At 37.6% G+C, this 12,891-nt stretch overlaps 1 protein-coding gene across 1 annotated transcript in view; it reads left to right on the forward strand.

Annotated features, from left to right (window-relative positions):
- Nucleotides 1–12,122, forward strand: part of PIBF1 (progesterone immunomodulatory binding factor 1) — a 209,400-nt gene extending 197,278 nt beyond the window's left edge. The window contains exon 18 of the mRNA XM_081815019.1: nucleotides 8,941–12,122. Coding sequence (XP_081671145.1) covers nucleotides 8,941–9,003 — 63 coding nt within the window. The 3' untranslated portion in view covers nucleotides 9,004–12,122. The remainder of the gene's footprint in view (nucleotides 1–8,940) is intronic.
- The last annotated feature ends 769 nt before the right edge of the window (nucleotides 12,123–12,891 follow it).

Genomic DNA, 12,891 nt, shown 5'->3' on the forward strand with positions numbered 1-12,891 from the left:
TGAACTTTCTTTATAAGAAGGAAATACTGAAGTGTTTTAATACAGATTTTCACTTTAGAAAGATAAGCTTGGAAGAATTGTGGATGATTAATTGAAGAGAGAGCCAGATCAGAATTAGGAAGCTCTTGCAGGAATCAAGCCAGAAACAATGAAGGCCCATTGGGGTCAAGATAGGAACAGAATGAGTTAAGAAGATATTTCAATAAAAGCTAAGTTTTAGACTGCTTAGAATGAATGTAGTAAGTGAAAAGAAGAAATCTAGGATGAAGAAGAATGAAATATTTCTGGTTTAGATTACTGAATAAAGTGTGATACTATTCACCAAGACAGAGACTATGGAGGATTGGGAGAGTTCATTTGACATACTGAATTTCAGTCACCCATGGAGACCATCCTGTGAAAGAATCTATAGCTCAAGTTAGAGCCATAGTGTAAAGATTCGGGAGTGGAGGAGAGTCTCCCAGCTTAGTTAGTGGTAATTGGAGTTGGCCAAAGCATGAATAAGGTTAAGAGGAGCTGATCATTGAAGTCACTTCCTGCAGTTTGTACATCAACTATCAACTATAAAACAATATAAAAAAGATAAAATTACAAGCTGTCATACTTATCTATATGCCTACACATACATACATATATTTAGAAATATGGTCCTTCATAGTTTGAAGCAGATCTAAGTAGGAAAGAAGTAAACTGCATATTTATTGTAATATATCGTATAAAATAGGATGTTTTGATAGGAATCAGTGCCTTCTGTAAGAAGTTCTGAGTGCTTTCTTCTGTAACAGTCCACCTCCCCTCTTTTTTGTTACTACTCTGTACAGCAAGGCTCTTTTTAGATTGAAATGATTGAGCAGTAAAGCTAAGAAGTTCTCTGGCAAATACTTAGCAATTCAGAAGCTCAAAGTACAGTGATTTGGATCTAGTAATTTTTTAGTAAATATCCATTGCATGAATAAATATCCATATATAGACAGATAATACAAATGAAAAGATCCACGTCTTTGATTTTTTTTTTATAATTCTCTTTGAAATAAAATCAATTCATAAATACTTACCTATGTACGATATGTTAAATACAGGCTTTGAGCCAGAAAACACAGATGTATATTTTTTCTACAGACATACCAGGTGGGAGATTATTTCTGACAAAAGAGAGAACCTTTGCCCTTAAGTATCTTTCTGAATTAAGAAAAGCAATTGTTTACTGTAATTTTACATACAAAGCCCCAATATTATATAGGTACTTATTTCTCTGAACTGCCTCTCTTATTTTCCTTAGCATTTTACTTGATTTTTGTGGGTTTTTTTCTTTTTTCTTTTTTCTTTTTTTTTAACAGACCAAAAAAGAAGCACCAGAGTGGTCTAAGAAAGAAAAGATGAAGACCTAGTGTTTTGGACGGATTTGCTCTATCATTATTTACTCCCGAAGTTCTTTCTCTGATGAACAAAAAGTTTGTCATAATCATGTACTTGGCATTTTTTTAAATGACTAAAGTTTACTTTAACTGAATGTTATATTAACAGATTTCAGCATGATAATCAACATGTATGAAGTGCAAACAATAGTATGCTTTGTATTTGGTTTTATCTGTTTTGTTACAAAATAAATATATACTCTTCTGATTTAAATTTTAGAGCTTTCATAATTCTCAATGCATTTTTAAAGTATGTGGCTTATAAATATTTGGCTAAATATTGTCATATTGGTGAGTGTATTTTCTAACTATATAAATACTAGGTTTAAAAGTCATAACAGAAATACCAAGACACTGTACATTTTTTAAAATTCAGAATCATTTGTGAAATCTAGTAGAAGACACTACAAATGCCCAGTAATGGTGGTCAGATATCACATAAATAGGTGGATATGAATTGCTGATTGTTTCTTTTCTTTTAAAGATTTTATTTTATTTATTTATTTCACAGAGAGAGACAGCGAGAGAGAGAACCCAAGCAGGGGGGAGTGGGAGAGGGAGAAGCAGGCTTCCCTCGGAGCAGGGAGTCCGATGCGGGTCTCGATCCCAGGACCCTGGGATCATGACCTGAGCCGAAGGCAGATGCTTAACGACTGAGCCACCCAGGCGCCCCTGTGATTGTTTCTTTGGGCTCTGTTTTTCCTTATACTTCAGATGATCATTAATCAGTAAAATCTAGGAGAAAATCTGTTATTTTATTGGTCAAGTAAAAATTTGGTGGAAAGTTTCTCATTACACTGGTGAAAACAACGCTGATTCAGATGCAGGATGGACCAAATTTCTAGTCAGGAAAAAAAGCATTTTCTCTTTTTCTTAACATAAGATACATTCCATTTCTCATTCAAGAGATAAAACTTAAAGAAGAGGGGGAAGGAGGGAAATAGAGTAAGAAAAGAAAAAGAGGGACACCTGGGTGGCTCAGTCAGTTAAGCGGCTGCCTTCGGCCCAGGTCATGGTCCCAGGGTCCTGGGATGGAGTCCCGAAGCAGGTTCCCTGCTGGGTAATTTCTTTGTTCCAGGTGGGAGTGGGGGGCAGCCCTTTGCATTGCAGGATGTTTACCAGCATCTCTGGCCTCCACCACTAGATGACAGTAGCACCCCCCCAGTTGTGATAACCTAGAAATGTCTCCTGTCCCCTGGGGTAGCAAAATCACCCCCTGCATCCTAATGAAGAACCAGTGATATCAATGATTATCCTTGTAGATATGAAACAAGAATACTATCTGTTCAATGTGTTCTTTGAAAATCACAATAGTACAGAACTATTAGTTGAGTGAGAGAACAGAAAAAGCCTTTGATAGTAATATATACTTGTAAATCTGTCATTGGCCTGAAGACCCTAAGCCCATTCCCCCTCCTTGTTCCATTTAGCTAAGTATCTTCTAACATACGACTTTCTGCAACAAAGGTTTGTGAATATGACCTTTCTTAGGCATGCATTTTATTTTTTTTTTAAAGATTTTATTTATTTGACAGAGAGAGACACAGTGAGAGAGGGAACACAAGCAGGGGGAGTGGGAGAGGGAGAAGCAGGCTCCCCGCTGAGCAGGGAGCCCGATGAGGGGCTCGATCCCAGGACCCTGGGATCATGACCTGAGCCGAAGGCAGACGCTTAATGACTGAGCCACCCAGGCGCCCCTAGGCATGCATTTTAAATCCAGCATGCCTGTATAATTCATTAAAACTAAATTAACTCGTAGACATAATTTGTTTCCTTCTAAAATGATAGAAGAAAATGTCTTATTTTCAATTCTAATTATAAATCTAAAAGCATTTTATGATTTACTTTAGTCAGTTCATTATTATATGATATTATAATATAAAGGAATACTGATTGATTATCCAGGTTAAAGTAATGGTGTGGACAAGGGCACAGAAGTAGGAAAATTAGGAGCGCATTTAAGAAATAGAAACTACAGTGATGAAGAAATTGAGGAAGTCCTCCTCGCTCCAAATCCTTAATTTTTTTTCCCCTCTTCCTTTCATTTCTAGATGTAATTACTTTAAAAAAAAAAGTTGCTACTATCATTTCTTACCATAATATCTATTAATAAATCTCAGAGTTAGATTGGTTTTTTATTGAATTATATTTGACATACTATAACAGTTTCAGGTGTACAACATAGTGAGTTGATGTTTTTATACATTATGAAATGACCACCACAATAGGTCTAGTTACCCTCTGTCACCATACAAAGTTAATACAGCATTATTGACTATATTCCCTAGTTGTACATTACATCCCAAGGACTTATTTATTTTATAACTGGAAGTTTGTACCTCTTAATCCCTGTTGCCTCTTTCACCCGACCCTTAATCTCCTGATAGATTGTGATATGAAAGCCTCTTGGAAGACCTTTGTGGGTTTCTAATTCAGATGTCACGCCTTCCAGAAAGCCTTATCTGTCCTACCATAATAATCTGTATTAAGTTCTCTGTACTTTATATCTCTTTAACTCTGTTTACCATATTTTATAATAATTGTTTATACTTGTCCATTTCCTTGAAGGCAAGAATTGTTTCTTAACGCTTTTGTTGGTCCCTAGTGTCTAGCACTGTGCCTTGAGCTTAAGCAGTAGATGTTTACTTGATGAATTTGGACATAGATGAGACATGGTGGTATAAATTTTTATTTTATTAATGTCTTAAAATTAGAGATGGGGCTTGTTTTAGTATCATGGAATCTATTGTAGCTCATTTCTTAATGTCACTACAACCCTTGCCTTTTCTCCAAATTTCCAGACCTTTACTTTTTCACTTTTTTTTCTCCTTACCACTTCCTTTTTTTATTATGGTAAAAAACACATAACATAAAATTTACTGGCTTACCCATTTTTAAGTGTGCAGTTCAGTAGTATTGAGTATATTCATTCACATAATTGTGCAGCAAATCTCCAGACTTTTTCATCTTTCAAATCTGAAACTACACTCATTAAACAGCTTCTCTTTTCCTCTTTTTCCCCTCCCTGGAAATACTTCTTTCTATGAATTTGACTACTTTAGATTTCATATAAGTGGAATCATATAGTATTTGCCTTTTGGTGACTGGCTTATTACACGTAGCATAATGTCCTCAAGGTTCATCCATGTTGTAGCATATGTCAAAATTTCCATCTTATTTAAGACTGAAAAATATTCCATTGTATGTGTATACCACATTTTGCTTATCCACTCATCCCTTGATGGATATCTGGGTCGCTTCCACCTCTTGGCTGTTGTGAATCTCCTTGCTTCCTAACTTTATCATATCCTTTCCTGGCTTTGGCATTTTCTTGCTAAAAAATAAAGACAAAATTAACATAAAATTCTTTTTTTTCTTGCTAAATGTTTTATGAAATGTCCAAATGTAAGAGTAATAGCTACCATTATCAAGCTCATTCTGTCAGCCAGTTGCTGTGTTACATGCTTTCTACTCCTTAATTTACTTAATCTTCACAGTAACTTTGCCAAGTAAGCATTATCTTCATTTTTAAAATGAAGAAACTGAGACTCAGAGTAACTTAATGGCCCAAGATCAGACACATAATAAATAGTAGAGGTGGATCTGAACCAAGACTAATTCTAATGGCCATGCTCTTTCCAGTATACTCTACTGCCTCTATCCCCACCCCCGCCCCCCAGTGAGATGGAAAGGAGGGGAAAAAATCTTGATTTATCAGCTTTCTTGGGGGAGGAGGGGAATATACATATATATAGGACTTAGCATAGTTGGATTTTCATTCAAGAAAAATTCATGGATATAAGATCTATTCCTAAAGATAATAATGTTGCAGTGATAAAGGATTCTGACATGAAAGAATTCCATGTTCTTCTAACAGTCCTTACTAAGTTAATAGTATATAGTCAACTTTTCAGAACCAGCTGAATGCTCTATGCATTAATTCACGCATTCATTCAACAAGTATGAAAAACCTAAAATGTATAAGGCATTTAAACTTTGAATTGTTTGTCCTCATCCTTTTCTCAAGGGGCTTTGAAAAAGAACTCTATGATGTCTCAATCACCAGAGGAGAGGTTTATTCTTATCAACCTCGATATAAGAATTTCTAAAAAGAACTATCACAGTGACCCAGAGTACTCCAAATTCACTATCTTGCACCGGCGGTGGTTGGATAATCACCCGTCAGAAAGCTTAAAGCAAGATTCCCACACTTAGAGAAGGTTGAAGCTATTAATGAGCCAGATGCCCTTTTACTCTAAAATCTTGAGAGGATAAGAATATGCAAAAAGAAAAGGGAGGGTGGGAGAAAAAATATAGTTTAATCTCACTTATTTTAGAAAGTAATAAGTACTATAAATGCTTCAAAGAAAGATTTCCTGAGGCTTGGAGGTCACCCAACAAAGCCAGCCAGTTAGCTATCAAAGAGTCCTCACTAGGTATCATTTACTTTGGTTGATTTACAAGAGTCCATAGTCCACACCTCAGCTCTATAGGCTCAGAAACTTAATTTTATTAATGTATTGAAGGTGACATCTTTCAAGAGTATACCCCCACTTACTGTTGTATAAATCACGTATTTTGAACAAACAGTAAAACTACAGACTATGACCCTAGGATCAGGGCAGATGGAGGATTCTCTCCCGGTTCCTCCTTGGCTTCTGCTGTACTGTATAGTCATCATTTTCCTCCTTCCTCCTCTTCTAGCTGATCTTAAAACATGAGAATTTTTCAGAGTTTCTTCTTCCCCTTAAATCTTTTACCTATTCTGTACTTAATGTCTTGATAATTACTACTCCCTGGCTTTAGTTACTATGTGCCAATATTCCCCAATTTTTACCTCTAGGCCAAACTGTTCCTTTTAATTTAACACCTGCTTACTTGACATCTCTACTTGGATGTCCTACTGTGACCTCAAACTTGACATGTACAAAAATGAGTTCAAGTTTCTTCTCCAGTCCCTCAGTTTTCAATAAATGGTACCACCACCTACTCAGTGACTCCTGTCTTGAACCTAGGAATCATTCTAGACTCTTATTTTATTAACTCCCAAGCATTCAGTCACCAAGCCTTGTTGATCTGCCTCATAAATATTTCCCCTTTTTACAAAAATTTTGGTTATGAAAATTTCCAAATATACAAAAGGGCAAAATAAACAGTGGCAGTGCAAAAGAGGAGACAGACATGTTCACTGTTTGTGGTAATGGTTCCATGGGTGTTTACATGTGTCAATGTTTATCAAATTGTACATTTTTTTAAAGATTTTATTTGAGCAAGTGTATGTGCAGAGCAAGAGAGAGCACAAGCAGGGGGGAGGGACAGAGGGAGAAGCAGATTCCCCATTGAGTGGAGAGCCCGATGCAGGGCTCAATCCCAGGATGCTGGGATCATGACCTGAGCCAAAGGCAGACGCTTAACTGACCGAGCCACCCAAGTGCCCCAAATTGTACATTTTTTAAATGTGCAGTTTATTATATGTCAATTGTACTTTAATAAAGATGTCTAAAATGAACAAAGAAGGGCACCTGGGTGGCTCAATCAGTTAAGCATCTGGTTCCGCATCAGACTCTTGGTTTTGGCTCAGGTCATGATCTCGTCATCATGGGATCAAGCCCCACAACGGTCTCTGCACTGACCTGAGCGTAGAGCCTACTTACGATTCTCTCTCTCCTCTCCCTCTGCCCTCTCCCTCCCCGCGTGTGAGCTTGCTCTCTCGCTTAAAAAATAAATAAATAATTTTTTTAAAATTTTATTTATTGTTATTTTTCATTTTTTTAAAGATTTTATTTATTCACTTGACAGAGATAGACACAGCGAGAGAGGGAACACAAGCAGGGGGAGTGGGAGAGGGAGAAGCAGGCCTCCCGCAGAGCGAGGAGCCCGATGTGGGACTTGATCCCAGGACCCTGGGATCATGACCTGAGCCGAAGGCAGACGGTCAACAACTGAGCCACCCAGGTGCCCCTTTTTAATTTTAGAAAAAAAGAAAAGCAATTAGGAAATCACTACTTAGTAACCCCTGATGAAATAAATGATACAGGCATCAAACACCAATGAATGCTAAAGCAATGGGATACAGGGATAATAGGGAACTCCTATCGGCCATAACCACCTAAATTTTCTTTCTTTTTTTTATTTTTTAAGTAGGCTCCACACCCATTGTGGGGCTCGAACTCACAACCCTGAGATCAAGAGTCACATTCTCTACCGTCTGAGCCAGCCAGGCACCCCCTAAATTTTCTAATCACCCTTAGCATCACTAAAAGTGGGGTGAGCAAAAATTACGTGCCTATTGATGTGATGTAATGTGAAGTAGAAAACACCACCTATGCAGTATCCTTGGGGAAAAAAATGTAGCCTGAATCAAATCAAGTCTTCAGATCTAACGTCAGTCTACAGGCAAAACAAGAAATAGATCAAGCTGAATGACACCATGAAGAAGGAATTGACTAAATCCAAAATGTAGAACATTCTGGCCATTGGAAATGTCCAATGTTTCTAGGCCTTTCTTATTTGTAGGCTTTTTTGATTGACAGAGCTATGAAATAAGTGTTCTTAAATGGAGGGGGGAAATCATGAGCTCTGATATATCCAATCTAATTTAAGATTTTGTGAAGATTTCAACTTCTTTGATTTTATATTTTGTATTTCATTTCCTGTGTGTGAATTTGTCACCACCTTAGTTTAAGCCCTCGTATTCTCTTCCCTAAATTATGTCAATAGTCTTCTAACTGTACTCCATAAATCTACTCATGCCTCTCTCCAAACCATTCTCCACAGAACAATAATCTTTCTCTTTACACTGTGATTTTTTATTTAAAATTTAATCTACAGTTTATATACAGTACTTATAAGTCATGAACTTGAAAAACAGAACAAAATGCAATTGAGGTATAAGCTAAGAGCACAGTGCCATGTTTCAATAAATTTAATTCAAAATATTTATTTTATTTGTTTAAAGAGATTTATTTATTTGAGAGAGAGCACAGGTGGGGATAAGGGGCAGAGGAAGAGGGAGGAGCAGACTCCCCGCTGAGCAGGAAGCCCAACGTGGGACTCAATCCCAGGACTCCGGGATCACGACCTGAGCCAAAGGCAGATGCCTAACCGACTGAGCCACCCAGGTGCCCCTAATTCAAAATTTTTAAATAACCAGATAGATGAGCCTTGTTTTTTACTAAACCCATGTTAAAATATTGATTTCATATGAGATAGAGAATAATTTTATTTTTCATTTAATGCAATCATGACCATTTTAATCATAAAATTGTACATCATTGGCAAATTTTTAAGTTATTGACTATATTGATCATAATTTAAAAACTTTTTTGCAATAGTTGTCAAAGGTATTTCACTTGTTGCCTTCATAGACAGAAGTTCAGAATTATATTTTCTTTCTTTTTTTTTTTTAAACCAACAAAATGAGTTTATTCTGGAATAGCAGATAAATTGCAATTTAGGACTAGAAAACTATGGTGAACCATAGGCAAGTTCCCAGAATTATCTTAATTTTTTTTTTTGTAAGTAGTCTCCTCACCCAACGTGGAACCCAACATGGGATTTGAATCATGACCCCAAGATCAAGATGTGAGCTGAGATGAAGAGTTGGATGCTTAGCCAACAGAGCCACTCAGTTACCCCTGAGAATCTTAACTATAAAGACTACCATGTAAGGGGTTAACATTCCAATTCTTGTTTAAAGAACTTACACAGCTCAGGGCGCCTGGATGGCTCAGTCAGTTAAGTGTACAACTCGTGATCTCAGTTTAGGTCTTGATCTCAGGGTCATGAGTCCAAGCTCCAAGTTGGGCTCCATGCTGGGCATAGAACCTACCTAAAAAAAACAAAACAAAACTTTTACAACTCAACACACACACAAAAAGTCCAATTAAAAATTAGGCAGAGGAGTAGACATTTTCCAAAAAAAGACATAAGATGGCCAACAAACACATGAAAAGATGCTCAACATCATTAATCATCAGGAAAATGCAAATCAAAACCACAATGAGATATCACCTCACACCTGTCAGAATGGCTATCGTAAAAAAAATAAATAAGTAAAATAAATAGCAAGTGTTGGGAAGGTTGTAGAGAAAAGGGAACCCTCGTGCACTTTTGGTGGGAATATAAATTGGTGCAACCACTGTGGAAAACAATATAGAGGCTCCTCAAAAAATTAAAAATAGAAATACCAAAGAATTAATTAATTAAAAAATAGAAATACCATTTGATTCAGTAACTCCACAATGGGGTTTTCACCCCAAAAAGAGACAAAAAAATCTGATTCAAAAAGGTATACACACCCGTATGTTTATTGCAGCATTATTTACAATAGCCAAGATATGGAAGCAGCCCAAGTGTCCATTGATAGATGAATGGGTAAAGATGTGGTATATACATATATAAGGGAATATTATTCAGCCATAGAAAAGAATGAAAGCCTGCCATTTGCAGCAACATGGATGGACCTATTAGGCTAAGTGAAATAAGTCAGAGAAAGGCAAATACCATACGATGTCTCTTACATGTGGAATATAAAACACAAAACAAATGAACAAACAAAAAAACAGACTTTTAAATACAGAGGAGAAACTGGTGGCTGCCAGGGAGGAGGTAGGTTGAGGGATGGGTAAAATAGGTGAAGGGGATTAAGAGGTACAAACTTCCAGTTATGAAATAAGTCATGAAGATGAAAAGTACAGCAAAGGAAATCTAGTCAATAATATTGTAATAACATCATATGGTGACAGATGGTGAACATCAAGTAAGATAAAGAAATGTCAAATCACTGTGTCGTACACCTGAAACTAATAGAACATTGTATGTCATTATACTTCAATAATAAATAAAAATACATTTAAATTAAAAAGACTGCTGTGTTGGCATAACATGATTAAGGTAAATGCTTCTAAATAGATGGATAAAATTACTTATTTTATTACCCCCACTCTATAGATCTCAAAACTATTCCTAAATTTAGCCAGTTGTTTTAGTTCTTATACTAGAAGTAGGTCGTGCTTCCTTTATGTGGAAGGAGAATATCTGTAGTTTAGAAAAATCTTCATAAATTTCTTTTAAGCACATGTTGATACATTATTTTGTCTTCTGCGCTTTACTTTTTATTTTTCTTATTTTATAGTTGAGTACTTTCCAGTTCAAACACGTAACACTACCTAATACGTTCAATTCTGTGACTAATACAGTCTCCAAACTGTATGAAGCAGTTTAGAATCTAACATATTGTCCTAAATGGAATGAGGTGGAATAGAATAAAAATGACCATCCTTTTAACCCAGATACAATATAAAATGTTTCTTTTAATGATGGAAATGCTTATGTATCGCTTACTAGGGGGGGAAGGTTTTAAGCTCTGAACATTTTAAATCATCCAATTCCACAGCATGTAGCAGTTGTATTCCTTATTGCTGACAGCTTCATAAAAACTATTAAATAGTTTCAAGCACAGAAAAAGAGTAAAGGTATAGATACTGTTTTTAAGTTTCTAAAATGCCCTCTCATGTGGATAAATGGATTAAGAGCAGAGAAAAAAATTAATTGCAGTCTGTCCTTCAAATAATCAAAATAGGGGGCGCTTGGGTGGCGCAGCCGGTTGAGCATCTGCCTTCTGCTCAGGTCATGATCCCAGCGTCCTGGGATCGAGTCCGGCATTGGGCTCCCTGCTCGCGGGGGCGTCTGCTTCTCCCTCTGCCTGCCGCTCCCCCTGTTCGTGCTCTCTCACACTCTGTCAAATAAGTAAATGAAATCTTAACACACACACACACACACAAATAATCAAAACATGAACTCCCAAAAATGAGAAGAAATATTAGAAGTTGATCAAAAAACTTAAACATCAGCTTCGCCCTTTTAGGGAAATGCATTAAAAACCCTTCAGTTAATTTATCACTAGTTTCCTTCCATGTAAAGCCAGGGATGGTGGGAGGATTGTTGGTCATGACTTCTAAATATTTGTAAAAACTTGTATTATACTCTTGCTATTATACTATTTATTAAACACTCTAATTTTATTATGTCACCCTGTACTTAACATGTGCAATGGTAAAACCTCGGCCAGGTCTTTGACTTTTTTTTTTTCTAATTGTAGAAAAAACACAAGAGAAGTTTATCCTTTTAATTTTTAAGTGTCCATTACGGTATTGAATGGTGTGCTCGTGAATGTTTAACAGGCGGCTTCTGGGGGAGCGGGGAAGACCGGAATTTGGTAAGACCCAGATTTCCACGGTGGGCTGCAATAAATACTCCCACGGGGCCAGCATCAAACCCCGACAGAAGCGCAGACGCGCTCGGTGGGCTGCAAGGCCCGAGCCAGACTGATTCCAGCGCCCCTGCTGAGGCCCCAAGAGTGCACACCCCGCGTGCTTTCAAACTCCTCTTGAGCTACTCCCTACGTTACTCCGTGACCTTTTCACAGTTCCTTATTCTCTCCCAGCTCTTTCATTTCTCAGGGTTTTCACCACATGCTGCTTTGCTTTCTCTGCCTAGAAAACTGCATCCTCCGTCCCGGGGGCTCCTCGTCGTGCTTTAGATCTCAGGCTTCCGCTATACACGTGCATTACAAGAGACCTCAGGTCATGACACAAAGTGTAGGGGTTTCTTTGTCTTTAGTTCTCAGGGGTTTTGTTTTTGTTTTTGTGTGGTTGGTTTTTTGTTTTTTCCGTTGTTTTTTTTAAATGTAGCTCTTTTTTTTTTTTTTTTTAAGATTTTATTTATTCATCTGAGAGAGAGGGAGGACAAACTGGGGAGAGGGGCAGAGGAAAAGCGGGAAGCAGAGTCCCCCTGAGCGGGGACCCGGATATGGGGCTGGGTCCCAGGACCCGGGGATTACAACTAGAGCAGAAGGCAGATGCTTAACCGACTGAGTCACCCAGGCGCCCCTAAATGTAGTTCTTTAAAAAAAAAAAAAAATCTTGGGCACCTGGGTGGCTCAGATGGTTAGGCGTCTGCCTTCGGCTCAGGTCATGATCCCGGGGTCCTGGGATCGAGTCCCGCATCGGGCTCCCTGATCCTTGGGAGCCTGCTTCTCTCTCTCTCTCTCTCTCTCTCTCTCTGTCTCTCATGAATAAATAAATAAAATCTTTAAAAAAAAAAAAATCTTTCCAAACCACTGCCCTCCACAATACTAGGATGGGCATTGACATACAGATTATTTTATAGGTCTCGGATTGCCAGTCCTGACCCCATCGCTGCCATTACTACATCATCTTAGCTGGGCTAATTTCTCACATCCCTTTACATTCTAGTCCTGTTCTGGGAGCCTGTGAACCCGTGAACCTGCCTTCCAGCAGAGTTTGCATATCTGCTCTAATCCAGTGACTGGTGATTTTATAGTTTCACTGGAAGAGGACTGCTTTATTCTTATGGGCCACAAGACCTTCACTCCCCATACCAGCTACACAAGGGATATTTCATTTATTTCCGATGTTCCTATTGTAAAGTGATTTTGTGTCATGAGACTTCT

Source organism: Leptonychotes weddellii, chromosome 3 (assembly GCF_054177405.1).
Source record: "Leptonychotes weddellii isolate Sample4059 chromosome 3, ASM5417740v2, whole genome shotgun sequence".
NCBI classification, from domain to species: Eukaryota; Metazoa; Chordata; class Mammalia; order Carnivora; family Phocidae; genus Leptonychotes; species Leptonychotes weddellii.